General features: G+C 47.5%; 1 protein-coding gene across 2 annotated transcripts in view; it reads left to right on the top strand.

The window, feature by feature from the left end:
• Window positions 1–9,005, top strand: part of Hrh2 (histamine receptor H 2) — a 41,771-nt gene extending 32,766 nt beyond the window's left edge. For both annotated transcript variants that reach the window (XR_015640638.1, NM_001413011.1), the window contains 1 exon segment: window positions 5,693–9,005. Coding sequence is in view for 1 of the 2 variants with exons in the window: in NM_001413011.1 (NP_001399940.1) it covers window positions 5,693–5,828 (136 nt within the window). In the remaining variant the exon portion in view is untranslated.
• Window positions 9,006–17,916: the final 8,911 nt, after the last annotated feature.

Raw genomic sequence — 17,916 nt, 5'->3', positions numbered from 1 at the left:
TCCTCATCCATCCTCATCGTGGCTGGGAGGCAAAGAGGGAGGAGTCAGCTGAGCTAAACCCCCTCCAGAGCATACAGTCAGTGGCCCAACTTCTCTCCACTAAGCCCCTCCTTTTAAAGGCACACACCCCCACACCACCCTGACACATACACCCATTACTACACCAAGCTTCTCACAGGTGCACCTTTGTGGGAGGGGCAACAACGGAAGGGCAAGCTCCTTTTCCTCATCTTCTGAGACACTCACAGCTTCCACACAGAGTCCTGAGGAAGGGCCAGCCTAGGCCACAGGGAACTTGCCAGGAATGTTAGACAGTTCCCCAAACCCGTGGGCTCCAGGGCCTTCAGTAGCTACCAGTACCTGGAGACAATACCTCAGTCAGGACCATTCTGCTGTCACAGAAAAGACCTTTCTGCCTCCTCTGCATATTTTCCTCCCATCCTCAGAACACACCCAGCTCATGGTGTTCTGGGAGACAGAGAAGCAAACCAGTGGCAGCTCAGGGAAGTAAGTGCAGAAACACGAGAGGAGTCAGTAATTCTGGGAGACCTCCGAGACAGCTGCCCAAGGAGGTGACAGCTGAGCAGCCTTGAAACAGGAGTAGAAATGGTCACCAAAAAGAAATGAAGGGCTGGAGACATCGCTCTGGGGCCCTGGGTTCCAGCCTCAACATCCCGAAGGTGGCAAAGCAAAAAGGGTATGTCAAATGCTAAGAACAACATACGTAGAGTTACAGATACAAGCAGAGCAGTCGGTGGGTCTGTCTGGCCATCTGTCTTGCAGGCAGTAGAGGCCAATGGAAGAAGGTTCTGGAGCTCCTGTCCTGGGATGTTGCTGTTATCACAGAGGGAAGCGGGAGTCTGGAGAGGCTGAGGGAGTCATCTCGTGAGGGATGGGTTCTGCCCCCTGGTGGCTGAACGTGTTCTAACACCTTCAGTTCATCCAAATGATACGTATTTAGGAATATTCCTAGTCTGAACCCTGGTAAGCACCAGTAACAGAAATTCAGTAAAGAAAGACGGATAGAGGTGGTCACTGACTCACAGAGCTGGGAGGTCAAGGGTGGCTTGATGGTGACTAGAACCAGCACTGAAGGTCACCAGGGCTGGTAGCCCTGGTCAGCCCTCAGCTCAGCCTCTTAAGGTCAACAGGCTTCCTTCTCCCCTTCTCCCTATGTGAGCTGCAGCTGGCCCAAGCTCCTGCCTTGACTGTCTTTTCAGATCCAATAGAAAGGTGCTCTCCCCGATACTGCTCCAGTAAATGTTTCAAGGCTAAACTTTCATTGCCTAGGTATTCCCCCCAACATGAACGAAAAATAAAACCGTCAAAAGTTTTTAAAAATGCATTGATAGAATTAGGTCTTGGTTTTTCTATCCTGAAACTAATTGTCATGAGTCCAGTGAAGAACACAGCAGGAGGCGGGGGTGGGGGGTTGTCAGCTTCCCCTCTTCCACATGGGTCAAAGTGGGGATCTGGGGAGGGGGTGGAGTTAAAGTGTTCCCGGGAGAAGACAATGAAAAGGTGGCCCTGTTCTCTCTTGAAGCCCACTTAACAGTCTTTTGCAGCAAGTGTTGGGGCTCAAGGCAGAAACAGGTTGTGGGGCTATGAGAGGGATTGAAGATGGGAAAACCTTCTAGTGTCTCTATAAACCTAGGCTGGAGTCTGCTCACTGTGGGACTCCTACCATGGTTTGGTGTGGCTGATGGCCAACGGACTTCGCACCTATGCAGATCGAAATGCCTTGGGTAGCCTTACCTTAAAAGGGAAGGTGGAAATCCACGAGATGCTGAGGTAAGGGGGTGAAGACAGGGGCAGTTTGGAAGAAAGCAAGAAAATAGGGGGACATTTAGACAGGGAAGGGTGATGGTGAAATAGAAATCAGGAGGAAAGGAACAAGTGAGAATATATCAGTAATCTCATTCGCCAATGGAATAAAATGACCAATTAGAAGGATACGAAGAGACAAGCATGATAGCCGGGACCTACAGTCCCAGCACTGGCGACCTGAGATAGGGGAGCGTGGATTCAAGGCCTGCCTGGGCTACAGGGTGAGACACTATCTCCACAGAAGTGCCCGTGACATGGCTCCGCTGAGCTGGCTGCACAGTCCCCAGAGGCCATGCGAAGGTGGCAGGAGAGAATTGGCTGGACAAATCTGTCCTCTAGCCATGACAAGCGTGTGACAGCATTTGCGCACCTTTCACACCACACAGCCAATAGTAACAATAATAGTAAATAAGGTTTTCAAAGAAGAAAGGGGGAGTTTGCCAGATTTGATCTTTTTTAAACAATTATTTTGTAATGAACAGATTTAACATGAAACAGAAATATTGATAATATAAGGAAGAATATATATATATATATACATATATATATATATATGATACCATGCACCAATGCTAACAAAAAGAAATCTAGCTAGCTCTATTACTATCATACAAAAAAAAAAAACTTTGAGTGGAAAGTATTATTAAGGATAAATGTGGCCAATGTATTTGATGAGAGTTAATCTCCCTGAAAGATAATTTTAATTCGTATGTATCAAATGACCCTAGCTTGAAAAACATGTAAAGCTAACAGAAACACAAAGGAAAAACTTACAACTCGTTTTAACACAGAATGTATAATGTATTATCAGTATTTAAAAACCAGGTATATGAGTATCGATATAAGAATACGATTCTTTATGAACGCAATTGAAAGTGTAATGCTTCTTCCCAGCAAAGGCAGAACACATTCCTCTCAAACGTATGAGGAACACAGAAGAGTTCTCTAGAGCTGGGTGTAGTGGCACACGCTTAGTCCCCGAGGCAGAGGCGCGTGGATCTCTGTGAGTTCAAGGCCAGCCAGGGCTACATAGTGAGATCCTGTCTCAAAAGAACAAACTGAAGAAAAGGACTTGAGTGGCAACTAGACCTCTGCTCATAGAGCCGTCCTCGAATAATGACAAAATTAATAACAAAAGAAACCTTTGCTAACTTGCAAACACATCCCTTGGTTGGTGGGATGAAGAAAAAACCTCTTTACGCTGTTAGGAAATACAGTTGAGTACTTGACACTGGAAACAAGACCTCAGAACATACTTGGTTCCTCAAAGCATCCGCCATGGGAAATGCATGAGTTTGAAACGTAAGAACTAGAAGTTCAACTTAGAAAGTTAAAAAGAGGGCCTGGAGAGGTGACACAGAAGTTAGGAGTGCTGGCTGCTCTTCCAGAGGTCCAGAGTTCAATTCCCAATAACCACATAGTGGCTCACAACCACCTATACTGGCATTCAGGTGTACATGCAGACAGAGCACTCATATACATTAAACAAACAAACAAACAAACAAAATCATTTTAAAGGAAGAAAGTTAAAAAGATCAACGCCAAGCACCCATACACAGTAAAGAAAAGAACAACCACAGAGCAGACATTAATTAGTGAAGCAAAAGACCAAGGCTTGGTCAAAAGAAGAGCAGCAAATCCAACAGCAGATCGATGGAAAGTTCTAGAAAAACGAACAAGTACATGGCATAAAGAATGGAGGATGTTTTTGTAGATTTTTGGTAAAATTAAGAACAAGAATACCGGAGGGGGGGGATCAACTCCGTGTCTACCCAAAGAGAAAGATTGGGTGGAGAAGTTCAGTCAGCACCACACACAGATAGGAAAACCGTTTGCATGTTAAAAATGGTGATGGCAGAGATCAGGAAGAGAAAAAAATGTATTGGATGCCATGTGTCTTACTCAGGGTTTCTATTCCTGCGCAAACATCATGACCAAGAAGCAAGCTGGGGAGGAAAGGGTTTATTCAGCTCACACTTCCACATCGCTGTCCATCACCAAAGGAAGTCAGGACTGGAACTCAAGCAGGTCAGGAAGCAGGAGCTGATGCAGAGGCCATGGAGGGATGTTACTTACTGGCTTGCTTCCCCTGGCTTGCTCAGCCTGCTTTCTTATAGAACCCAGGACCACCAGCCCAGGGAGGGCTCCACCCACAATGGGCTGGGCCCTCCCACCCTTGATCACTAATTGAGAAAATGCCTTACAGCTGGATCTCATGGAGACATTTCCCCAAGGAAGGCTTCTTTCTCTGTGCTAACCCCAGCTCCTGTCAAGTTGACACACAACTCCAGCCAGTGCATCATGTGACGTACAAAAACCAATTCCAACATCAAGGGCAACATTTAAACTTGTAGAAGGAAAAAAAATAAAATTCTTTGATGACTTTTGGGATGTAAAAGGATTTTCATAAAAAAAAAAAAAAAAACCCAGAAGGGAAAATAAATAAATCATGGCTACTAAAATGTAGGCAAATGGGGGCCGAGTTGTGGGCACAGTAGATAAAAGCGCTCGGTACACAAGCATAGGGACCTGGGTTCGAATCCCCGGAAACCACATTAAACAGCCAGGCATGGTCACATGTGCTTATAACCCTGGCACTGAGGGTTGAGGACAAGTGGATCTCTAGAGCTTGCCAGCCAGCCAGCCGACCCAAAAGGCTGTACTTCAAGTTCCATGAGAAACCTGTCTCAGGGTAATAAGAATAAAAAGTCAGCCTCACAGGGGAAAAAATCATAAAACATGATACCATCTACATTTTAAAAAATGTAGGCAGAACAAAATATTTGCTGAAGTGAATAGGTGCTCGAGTAGTTCGACCTCTTAAATAGTCTTTAGATCATGTATATGTACTGATAAAGTAGGAACTATCTGTCTGGAGGGCTAGTGCACTTCATTCAAGAGTGTCTAATCGCTGAATCGTGTACTGAGAGGATTTACTGGAGTGGGGGATTAATCCGAGCTGTTATTTGTGTCTTTTTTGTTGGTTCTGGGGTGCTGACCTTTTACTGTCGTGATAAATTATTGGACTCCTTAGAGGGCAAAAGCTAGTTCGCTTCAGCCTGAAGTGGCTCCTTGGTAGTAATTTCAGCAAGAAGTACTTTCTCAGAGCTACGGGAATGTTCGTCCAAGGGCAGACACCTCCCTGCTAACTTGGCCAAATATGTACACTGCTCGTGTGGGAGCGAGAACCTCTAAAATGCCGCAGGCCTGACCTTGAAGTCCAGATGAAGGTTCAAAGTGTTAGGAGAGAAGGTCAGGGGCCACCTAGGAGTTCCCAGCAATGACTCAGTCAGGGTGTGCCACACACAGAAGGAGGCTGGAAATCAGCAGAGCCTTTGTCCGCGGAGCCTTGCAAATCCGGGCATCCACAGTCACAGCCACCACATGATGAGCAGAAGTGTGCATGGGAAAATACAGTCTTCATCCCTCTCTCTGTGTGGAAGGAGGAGCAGTGGGCTTGATTGTCCCACTGGAGGGCAGCAAACTTTGATGTTTTCCCAAGTTTCCCCAGCTCGTACAAGACACATGCATGAGATGGCTCTGGGTTCCATCTCCAGCACTGCAAACATTGAAAAGTGACATGGATATGGAACCCAACAGGGCAGCTGCTTCCTGGCTTGCTCACTCCGGCTTGCTCAGCTAGCTTCCTTACAGAGCCCATGCTCCCCTGCCTAGGGATGGCACCACCCACAGTGGACTGTATCCTCTTACACTAATTAGCAATCAGGAAAAGTCCCCTCAGATAGGCCAATCTGACTGAGGCAATTTCTCAACCGAGGGTCTCTCTTCCTTTGTCTGTTAAGTTGCACTAGCAAGTTTAGCCACGACGGTACCCCGGCTCTGACCTGTGCTTGTGTCTCTGCAGGAAAACAACACTGTCTTGCACCACACGCTCCAATGGCCTCCCAAGCTGCTGCAAGAGCCTGTGGAGGCTTCGTTTCCTCAGGCAACACCTACAAGGAACCTCAGAGGAGCAATCGGGGGAGCCACTGTCTGAGTAGACAGAAAGGACACATCACAGGAAGGAATGGGGGCGTTGCCCTATGAGGCTGTCTAGATCCTGCCCAGGACACCAAGATACTGGCCTTATTTCTTGGATCTCTTTTCTGGAGCCCCTGTAGATCAAGCCCCACCAAAACTACCAAGGACAAACTTCAGCCTGGAGGCTCACAGAACATACAGATCAGCTTCCCTGAGAGCAGATTCCAGACAGGTACTTAGGCTTACTTAGGCTGAATTCCCTGGGTTCAAAGCTCACGTTGGTGCTGGCCCTAGGAGTCATGAGCAGAGAGAGCAGGGCAGAGACGTTTACACATGTGTGCATGGACACACTTCTATAGAAAACATGCACATCTGCTGAGCAGGGCAAGGAATGCGATTATACAGCACTGGCCCCACTCACTTCCTTGTGGGGGTCTCGATATGAGCAGAAAAAAAGAGAAGAGAATGGGAGAGAAGGAAGAGGAGAGAAATTGCCCTCCCTGAACACCTAACTAAGTTCTAGGTACTTTGCCTATACAGGCTCTCATAATTTATATACATACGCTTCGGATAAACATCACTGTCCAGACTTTACAGAGTCAGGGTAGTATGGAATGTACCTCAGGCCACTCAGCCAGAAAATGTGCCTGAGATAGAGGTACGCAGGGAATACTCGGTGAGTGAAAGGGTGTGTGGGAAGATGGATGGATGGATGGTTGGATATATAGATGGATGGATGATGGATGGATGGATGATGGGTGGGTGGATGGATGAATGGATGAGTATATATGGATGGATGATGGATGATAGATTGATGAATGGATGGATGGATGGGTATATAGATGGATGATTGATGGATGGAGGGATGATGGATGGAGGATGGATGGATGGAGGATGGATGGATGGGTATATAGGTGGATGATTGATGGATGGATGGAGGATGGATGGATGATGGATGGATGGATGATAGATTGATGAATGGATGGATGGATGGATGGGTATATAGATGGATGATTGATGGATGGGTGGAGGATGGATGGAGGATGGATGGAGGATGGATGGATGGATGGATGGATGGATGGATGGATGAATGAATGGTTGGATGGATGGAAATCCAGGCTTATGTCCATGTTTTCTAAACGACATTGACACTTGGAAGAGAAGCCAAGATAGTTCCTTAACTCAGCTAACCCTCCTCTAGCAAGACTTAGCCCTTCAAGAAGCCCTCCATGATGAGCTACAGCCATTGATGGTGCCTGTTATCAACAGGAAGGGGTGTACAGTGGACTTGTGGGGCAAAGTGTGTCTATTGAGTCCCAGGCAAGAACAGGTAGAAGTTGGGAAGATGCAAAGAGTACAAATGTGTAGGCTGACCTAGTGCCACCCTCACCTGGCTACATAACCAGGACAATTCCTGGTCCTTTGGGCAGCTCTTTTACCCCTCTGTATACATGGATTAAACTCCCTCTCTGTAGTTAGAGAACTACTGAAGAGGTGAAGTAGGTGAGCGCTCCAGAGAGAAGAGGCTGCCTGGGCTTCTCTCCCCTAGGGCTTCTCAATGGCATTGCCCTTCCTTGACTCCAACCCCTCCTTAATACCTATGTTTCCTTGGGTTTCCAAGACCCTCTCCTGCCCCCAACCCTGTCCACCTTTTATGTGACTTCCCAGTCCTTGCCTTCCACATGACCATTGGATACAACCACTCCCTGGAGCTCAGTGATGGGACTTCTCACCTTGGCTGTCCCTTTGGGACCCCATCTACATCCACGACTTTTGTCACAAAACAGAAGGAGATTATTTACTGATTCACAATTGTAGGCAAAGCATTAGCCCCTGGGTCACTTCCCCCTGCATATTTCAAAGGCACCTTACCTTTAACAACCTTGCCTTTAACAACCTTACCTTTAACAACCTTACCTTTAACAACCTTACCTTTAACAACCTTGCCTTTAACATGTCCACACGTGCACTCTCCAGCTCCTCCCTCACCTGCTTCTCCCTTCTCAAGCACAGGACACATCCTGGGCTTCAAAAGCCTTGGTCATCCTTGGCCCCTCCTTTGACCATGCTTCTTCTCATGGGAGACAACTAGAGTCTTAGCTACAACACATAACCGCCATCCAATTGATAGTACTCATCGTCCCTGTCTCACATGACCCCGCTGCTATAGTCTCCATCGGGACAGCTGGAAAAGCTGCCTAGATCTCTTTCCTACACCCACCCCACCCTCTTTCTCCCATCAGCTCTCCACAAACAGCTTCAGTGGGCTGTGAAAACGCATACCCTACTGTGTCACATCCAGGATGGAACCTCCTTTAGAGTGACCCGCTGACCTAGCCTTGTTAGCTTCCGTGTCCCTCTAGCCTCCCACTTCCCCATCCCCTTCCTTCTCTTAATTCCACTCCTGTTTGTCTTAGCATTTTATTTAGATCTACTATTTCTAGCAGACAAGGCACTCAGAGTGCTATTTCCATGACCTCAAATGCTCCCTTCTCTTCTGGACAAGTTGACACCATGAGACCTCATCTAAAATACCATTTCCTAGAGGCTTTCTTCCTTATCTGTCTGACCCTTCCTACACTAGGTCGTTGCCACACGCCACAGGGCTTTCTGTAGAAGCCATTGGCTTGTTTATAATATGATAGTCAGCTGTGGTTTCTTGAACACCATCTTCCTCCTCTACGCATGAGTTCCTTCTGTTGACCTTTGCCTGGTGGGTCTCTGGAAGAGTATTCACACATAGTAGAAGTTGCCAGGGGAACAGGCAAAGAATGGTCCACAGTAATATTTTAAGGGCTAGCCTGCCAATGAGCTTCAAGGAGTAATTTGGACTGATGACTCCCAGAGATGACCACCGAGTCTCTTAATTAAATTCCCTCTGAAAGCCCAAGAAACCCACTTAGACGTCTTCTTGGGAGTCTATGGCAGGTGAGTCTCTTAAGTCACAGCCAACTACCTAGAGGTACAAGATCTCTGGTGCAAATGGAGCTGTATGATGAGAGAGACAACCAATCAGGGCTCAAGACCACAGTGCCCAGGGGACAACCTGCCCCATCAGAAGATTCCTGCAAATGTGAAGTTTCTGGAGCCTTTCTTAGCAGCACAGTTGGGGTGCACGAAGCCTGGGGGAAGGACCAGCTGAGGTGGAACTTCAAGTCCATTCTGTGTTCATGTTCCAATAAAGTTATCAAAGCACACGCTGCCTTGGCGTCTGTCTCTCTGTCTCTGCCTCCCTCTCTCTCTCTCTTTCTCTCTCTCTCTCTCTCTCTCTCTCTTTCTGTTTGTGTCTCTCTGTCTCTTTCTCTCTACTTCTTCTGTCTGTCTGTCTGACCCTCCCTCTCTCTTTTCTTCCCTCTTACCCTCCCTCTCTCCCTGGAAAGAAAATACTCCCGTATTTTATCATGAGATACCTTGATTTAGAAGGGGGGAAAAGTCGTGAGAAACATCTGAGATAAAGGACTGAACGTTGCGAGCAGCCAAATTGAAAGTTAAGACAGGGCTGAGGAGATGGAGGAACACTTACCCTCCACATGAGAGGCCAGGAGTTCGAGTCTTCCTCGCTCATCTTAAAGGGATTATCGTGAGTATACATACCTATAATTCTAGCACTACAGGGAAGAGGCAGTAAGATCCTGAAGGCTCACTGGCCAGCAGTGTCAAAAGTGAGCTTCAGGCTCAGCAGAGAGTGGGGGTGGGGGCTGGAGAGATGAATCATCGAGCAGTGAGTGCTCTTCTCTAAGACCCAGGTTGAATTCCCAGATAAGACCTGGGTTTAATTTCCAGCACCCACATGACAGCTCACAATTGTCTGTAACTCCAGTTCCACTGAATTTCACACACACACACACACACACACACACACACACACACGCGCGCGCGCGCGCGCACACATACACACACACATACACACACACACACACACACACACACACGCGCGCGCGCACACATACACACACACATACACACACATACATACACACACACAGACATACACGCACACATACACACATACATACACACACAGACACACACACACGCACACGTACATGCACACACACAGACACACACACGCACACATACACACATACATGCACACACATGTACATGCACACACACATACACACACATACATACACACAGAGACGCACATGCACACATACACACACATACACACACACACGTACACGCACACACACACACGTACACGCACACACACATACATACACACACAGACACACACGCACACACGCACACACATATGCACACACATACATACAAACAGATACACACACGCGCGCACACACACACACACACAGGCACACACAATGAGTAAAAACAAAAGAAAAAAGTATGGAAGTTTCCCAGCAGTGCCAATTCCTCTTAATGTGTCAGAAGCCATGAAAAGCCAAGCCTTGGAGGTGGGAATTACCTTAAGGCAACATGCTGAGATTCAGGGTAAAAACACCTGAGGAGATACCATCCAACCCACTCCACGGTCTGATGTCTCTGTTTGTCGCTGTCTTGGGGAATAGGAAGGCTATCATTTCCGGCTCTCCTGGTGGCCTAAGTGTGCAGCGGGTGTTTGGCAAATGTACTTGTGAAGTGGATTTTCAAACTTGTCAGAGGCAGGAATTTATTACACAGGGGAAAACATGTTCAGGGTGGAAATGTCTGTCCATCAGGGGAGACCCACACTAAGTGGGGGAGGGGCAAGTAAGGCAAGAGGAATCCAAATCCCAGAGATCCCAATGAAAGACTTCAGAAAAGGTCACAAGGGAGGGAAGGGGTTGGAGTGGAGAACAGGTTTGGGTAACTAAGCATCCAGCTGGGAAGAGACCCTGGTATGGGAGGGCTAGAGCTGGAAGTTGAAGGAATCCTGATGGCATGCCTTTCCTAAGAACCAGAGAAAAGCTTACAGAAACACTGCTCCTCTCAAACAGCGTTTATTATGTCAAGAGAGAAGGTCAAAGCCGTACGAAAGGCTTGGAAAGGTGAACACAGGAAGGTGAGTCCTTCCAGTCAGTTCTTGAAGGGACTGCTTTTTCCTTGGTCACAGTCAGGAGTGTGAGCACCACCCCCCCCCACTCCTGGAACTGAATAGACAGCCAGGCATGGCCGGAGCCTGGGAGCCGCATTTCACATTTCGCAGTCCTGATCTGCAGGCCCTGGATACCAACTGGTGTCAATCAGATGAGAAGCAGAGACTTGTAAGTGAGCCTCGGTGGGAGGACAAGAAAGAGGCAGGGCTCCCACAGACTGACTGAAGCAATGTGGGAATCCATGCTTGAGCAGGGCCCTGATGGGCAGCTGGCGTTTAGCCGATGGGTGGGGGGTGGGGGCTTGGAGGGTAGGGGGGTTCCTTATCCTATACCTAATGAGAAGCTTCTGCAGTGTATTAATTTAAGCAAGAGAGGGCTAATATAATAAGGTCTGGGTTAGGGTTGAAGCACTGAGATTTCAATTGGGAAGCCAGTCCAGGCTTCAGAGCAAAGAGGCAAACAACAGGACCATCAGGGTGAAGAGTAACGCTCTTTGTCTTAAATTGAAATGAGGTATCGCCCACCATATGGTCCAGGCTGGCCTAGAACTCATTTTGTAGTCCAGGCTGACCCCAAACTCTGGATCTTGACTCTCCTCGGCTTGACCATAATGCTCTATGAGGGCCTATTCTCCTTAGCTACGTGCTGGGAAGACAATGAAGAGAGGGTATTTGAGCATGTGCTCCCTACTCTCCAGGAAGATGGGCTTGCATTTAAACACTGCAAAGGAATTAGGGAAGGAATAAGGCATGTCAGTTGGCAGACACATCACCAGGAGACAGGTGGTACAAATAGAAGAATGCGGACCCAGACTTTCTAAAGGGCAATGATGCTCCGGGCGCATCGGAACCAGGTCTTACCAAGCCTGGTGTTTGGGAACACAATGGATGTTAGGGAAGTGCTCTGGAGCCCAGACCCAGGGGATCAGTTTGGAACCCCACTTCAGCCGAGCTGGTAGACAAGGCAGACCTTCCGAGTACCAGGAAGCCCATTTCCACTCACCCAACTGGCTGCGGTCCTCAGGACCAGTGTTTCAGAGACAGCCAATCAGCATACAGGTAAGGAACAGGAAGGAGCTTAGCATGCGTGGGTGGTTCTCTCCGGGCTATTCAATCAGGACATGAACGCCACAGGCTCACATCTCCCAACAGAATTGCAAGTGTTCCTGTGAGAATTCATCCGCCCTTACAGGTCGCTTGCTGGGTGGCTGGAAAGAGCTCGCTCACCCATTAACAGCCTGAAGGGACTTGTGACTCATTATTTGGAGGTGACTTCAGATTTCAGCACCAGGTCCCCGATCTCCCTGCTCAAGGTCGTGGGACTCAAGGGGCTTCTCCCACCCTGCCATGTTACTGCCCTCAGAAGCTGGTCTGCTGCAACAGGAGCTCACTCCCTGGGGCTCTGCCAACACTGTCACGTGCGCGCCATAAACCTGGCATGATTCCCAGAGAAACAGGGCTCCCAAAGGACTTGCCTTCTGGGTAATGTGGCTCCCAGATGAACCTAACCATAATTTTCAGCTGAGATCATCAAGCCCTTTCCCACACCCAGGACTGTCCTTCCAGTGGTCACCTCCATGGGGCAGCAGCGGTCAGTCAGCCCCCCACGAAAATGGGGCCAGAAGAAGGAAACATGACCCAGCAAACAGCCCCAGTCGACGGCCCAGCTGAGGCCACAGCTTAGGCCTCCTTATCAACAGCTTGCGTCTTTTCTAATTTAGAGTTTGAGTTTATGCCTAAGCTCGCAAGTGGTTACAGAGAAGGTCTCTTAAAAATAGAAATAACTAAATAAACAAGACAGGAATAACAAGAATACCAACGGCCGTGTCAACATGGGAAGGGAAATTTTTCACGGAGCCCCGCCTTCAGCAAGCTTTCATAGAGTCCTACTCCTAGACAAAGAATTATGGGAAACTAGAGGCTTCTGGGAGAAGGAGAATTAGCCTCTTCCAAGGATGAGCCCCTCCCCCTTATGGGTGGTCCAATGTAGAGTGGTTAGCCCCAAAACTATATAGACACCATCAACAAAAACAGGTTTTGTGTATATAGTATGTATGTTTGTGCGTGTATATACATGTACTAATACATGTAGGTAACAATTTTTAATCAAAAAAGAGTATCAAGGAGACATGAGAGGGGTTGGGGGAAGGGAAGGGAGGGGAAAGCGATGCTATTCTATCTCAATGAAAAACACTGAAAATTAAAAAGGACATATAAGCTAAAACATCATACAGTTATGAGGAAAGCTGGGGTTCATTTGGCAAACCCCCCATCCACATCGTTTTCCCTGATGACTTTTGGGTGAACGGACAACCCCAGATTGCTGTACGGCGCTTTATTAAATTTGATTCTTTTTCTTCTTTATCATTAAGATCGCAGTGTCTGTAAGGACATAAATTCAACACTAGATCTTCAAGTTTCAGCCAGAACAGCAACGCAAAGGTCTCCCTCATTATTTTTAGCCCTGGGAGCTTGTCCCCTGGTTTATGTGCCTGTCTTTGCAGCCACAGACATTGAGTCACTGGTGCCCCTTCCTATGCTTGAACAAGGAGATGCTTGTAACCTGACAGTGTTTCCTTGTCGGGGCTGCAGAGCACATTTGCCCCAAGACACAGACAGACCCTGACTTACAATGGCTCTACTTAGGGCTCTTTTTTGTGGTCATGCGAGGCCTACACGCATGGTGTGGATGGAAATGCCATCTTTCTCCAGGTTAGAGAGATGTGACTTGATCCCATCTGGTGATGCTGGGTGGCAGCAGTGGGCTGCAGCTCCTACCCAGCCATGGGAGGACCAGGGCAAGCAGCCAGCACTCTGCAGGACACTAGCTTGTTAGGTGAGGGTCTCACTGGGTTAGACGAAGTCAGTGCAGCAGTTCTCTGTTGTTTTTAAACTCTGGTGAGTCACTGGAAATAATCCTGTCACAAGTCAAAGAGCATCTGTGCACACAAGTGGATTCTGGGTATGGAGGTCACAGGTTGTCAAAGAAGGGGAGTTCATTCTGTTGTGCTAGTACCAACAGGGAGGTACTGTTCCCCCAGCTCCGTAGTGCGGCTTGTGTCTAAGAGGAGGCCCTCTGGCTTCTCTTATCCCATAGAAGTTAAGTCAATTGCCAGGACAGTAGAGAAAATAGGGAAAAGGTGTTCTCATAAGTCTTGGACTTACCCTGGCCTTTTCATGATCCCCGAGTCCTGCCTTCCTCCCAGATCTCTTTAAAGGAAGCTGGCCCTATGAGAGACAGGCTATAGCAGCTAGTGGTGCCCTAACTATGCTGTGTAACAAATATCCTTAAACTCGCAGCACATAACAATATTAATACGGAATCAGTTCCTGAGTCTGGAGGCAGAGCTAACCAAGAGAGGGCTTTTGATGGGACCCAGCAGCTGTAGCACACACCTCCTCTTCAGCCGCATCCTCTACACAATTCTCTTTCCAATCTACCTTTCCCCTTACTCATCCCCCAAATCTCAGCTTGGACATTACCCCTATTTCCAACCTGTCTCTGTTCCCATTCTCAAAATAGCTCGCCACTTCCCATTCCTCTGCACCGCTCCTTGGCAAGGACTCATCAGCAGACATGGACACCTACAGGGACCACCCAAGCTCACTGACATGAGACAAATAGGAAGAATCACACCCACAGTTTATGATCAATATCCCTGCTCTCAGTCTATGCCCCTGCCCTGCCATCTACAGATACATTAACAATATTGTCACCGCAGAAACTGCCGAAGAGCGGAGCCGGGCTGCCGTGTGGAATGCTGCATCTACATCTTTTTTCAGAAGGATGTAAACCTGGATTTTTAACAACACTAAATGAGTTAATATTTGTAAAGATATCTGCATAATATCAGATATATAATAAAGGCCTAGGGTTAGGTGAAGGAAGAAGGGAGCAAGGGAAGTGGAAGGGGAGGAGGGACATATGAAGGCTAAGGAAAGAAACAGGCGACAGGCGAGACAGACCAGAAAGGAAGATAGATAGACAGACAGACAGACATGATACATAGATGATATGTAGATAGAGACAGATAATAGATGATAGATATAGATGATAGATAGATGGATGATAGATAAGATAAACAGATGATAGATAATTCAGATAGACATGATACATAGATGATAGATAGATAGATAGATAGATAGATAGATAGATAGATAGATAGATAGAGACAGATAATAGATGATAGATATAGATGATAGATGGATGATAGATAAGATAAACAGATGATAGATAGATAGATAGATAGATAGATAGATAGATAGATAGATAGACAGACAGACAGGAAGGATACATAGATGATAGATAGGTAATCCAGATAGATATGATAGATAGATGATAGGTAGGTAGGTAGACAGATGGATAGACAGATACACAGACAGACAGACAGATAGATAGATAGATAGATAGATAGATAGATAGATAGATAGATATGATATATAGATTGATAGACGATAGATGACAGAGAGAAAGAGAGAGATGAGAGAGAAAGGGTGTTCAAAGAGGAGGCTCCTGAGCTTCTCCGCACTGTGGGTGCTCCTGCTGCCTGTACACTCTGAGTGCACTGGGGAAAGTGTGAGAACACAGTGTGTGTAGCTCCTTCCATCCTGGATCCCTCTGGCTAAAAGTTGGCATGTTCACTGCCGAGCCTCCTGGCCAAGCGCCCTCCCCCCAACCTCCATGGCTAGGGTCCTAGGTTAGGCTTTGCCATGGGTCTTAATTACTTACTTCTGTGATACGCCGGGACCAAGGCAACGTATCGAAGAAGGGTTTATTTGGGCTTACAGTTCCAGAGGGGGAGGGTCCATAATGGCAGAGACAACATGTAAATGATGCAGACCTGTGGCTACCGCTGGAAGCTGAGAGCTGGGAGCTCGCATCCCAAACTGCAAGCGTGAAGCAGAGAGATGGAGCTGGGAAAGGCACAAGGCTTTGAAACTTCACAACCCACCGCACACCATACTTCCTAAACTCACCCACACCGCACCAACCAAGGACTAAGTATTCAAATATCTCGGACGATCATCTCATTCCAACCAGCACAACCAGGCTTCCACAGACCCCTAACGAACCAGCCTCCAATCCCCGTCTCCTCTTCACCAAGTCTCAGAGTTAATGACTCACAGTGTGCGGCCCAGCATTGAACTCCAGATCCTCAACTGCTCAGCTCGCCCACGCACACAGCCAAGTTCCGCCTACGTAAAATGTGGCTTAGGTGGTATTTGTTATGGTTTGAAGCTAAAAGTGCCCCCAAGGGCTCATACAGAGAGGTTTGGCCACCAGCTGGGGGAGTTTTGAGCATGAAGCGGTTTGATCACGAAAACACTAGCTCTACCAATGGATGAACCCACAGAGGAAGATCCATTAAGGTGAGCAGCTCTGCCACTGACACCTTCCCACCATATGCTTGGACTCACCTCATGCCGAGTATAACAGAATGGCGGATATCACGGGCTGAAACTGTGAGCCTAAATAATGCCTCATCTCTTAAATTTGCCACGTGCTTTTCTGTCTAAAGGCCTGTGGATTCAAAGTAGGCTCTTTGGATTCACAGCCCTGATCTCCACGTGCTATCCCCCAGGCTCGCATGTATGCTAAGATCCAGGCATCAGAGACACATAACCCACTGGGCCTTCCTCCTTCCCCAGCCCCAAGTCTTGCAAACACCACAGTCCTGCAAGTGGGAGCAGCCCTCCCCACTAGCATCCTCAGAGCTCAGGGAAGGGTGTGAAGACCAAGTCACGACCACTCCTACTTGATGTCTTTAAAGATGTCAGGACAGGAACTTCTGTGTTTACATCATGTTCTTCTTCTAGGGACCCAGTATTTATCCCTTCTGGGGACTGATCCAGAAGGGACAATCCAGGATACAGACACAGGCCTTGTCTCATTTAGTCATCTGTGAGCACAGTGATACCAGGGTCACTTCTCTTCATGCTGATAGAAGGAAGGAGAAAGCCTTTGGTAAATGAAAGAAACTTCCAAGAGACAAGAGTAGTAGCAGAAAAGCCCATGTTTAAATAAATATGTGCACAGGAACACTGCAGAATGTGAGACTGCAGTACAGCCAGACCCAAGACTGTACATCATTCCGGGCCATGTGAAGGGGAAAGACTCTTTGGGATGGAGGTGGTGACCAAGTCATGGGAGGGGTGGGGGGAGGAAGTGATTTCGTGGTGAACAGAGGTTGTCTCATCGTGAGGATAGACAGTCTTGGGTAACAAAAGTTGTCTCCTGAGAAAGTAGAAGGGAGGAAAGGGGCCAGAGAGAGAGGGGAAAGGGGAAAGAAGAAAGAGGGAGGTGGGCACAGAAGCAAGGCACAAAGAGGAGGTGTGTGCAAAAATATCATTGTCTTCTTTGATAACTAAAGAGAAAGATGATAGTGTCTCAGAAAAGAGCAAGCAACAGGCTGTAAGAAGTCTGTCTGGGTGTGGTATCCCCTACCCTGTAAATTAAATCTCTGGCTGGTGAGGTTTCTGAGTAAAGGCTTCACCTTTTAGTTCATTGAGAGTTCCTGTCATGGAGGTGATCTTGTTTCCTAACCCATCTAAGATGATCTTCTCGGTTTTGAACTCAGTTGCGCAGTACCAGCCGGGAGCTTGCAGAGCGTGTTTGGATAGAAACATTGATTGAGTTTGATTTTGCAATGTTGTGCTCTCTCTCTCTCTCTCTCCTCTCTCTCTCTCTCTCTCTCTCTCTCTCTTTTAAGCTCCGTATCAACTTTTTTTGTGTGTGCTCCTTCTTGAAGAAAATAAAATGAAAATCTGGAGGGGGAAGGCAAAAAGCCAGCGAGGAGCAGGAGGAAGTCAAACCAAGGGCTCTCAAGGTCATGTAAAGGTTCGCCTGCATTTAAACGGGAAGTGCTCACCACCCCCAAACCCAAACGGGAGGAACTGAATCCTGAACTTCTCAAAATTCAGCCCATCCATTTTTCTTCCTCCAGCCAGCAATCTCAGAAAAGAGGCAGCATATTGCTGGGGCGGGGGAGGGCACCGTTTATGTAGTATAGAGACTGCAGGATGTGTTATCATTGTTTATTTACTCCCTAGTGGCCAGTTTTCAGTCCTGA

This window comes from Rattus norvegicus, chromosome 17, assembly GCF_021556685.1.
Source record: "Rattus norvegicus strain SHRSP/BbbUtx chromosome 17, alternate assembly SHRSP_T2T, whole genome shotgun sequence".
Taxonomy (NCBI): Eukaryota; Metazoa; Chordata; class Mammalia; order Rodentia; family Muridae; genus Rattus; species Rattus norvegicus.
This window is presented reverse-complemented; position numbering and strand designations above follow the sequence as displayed.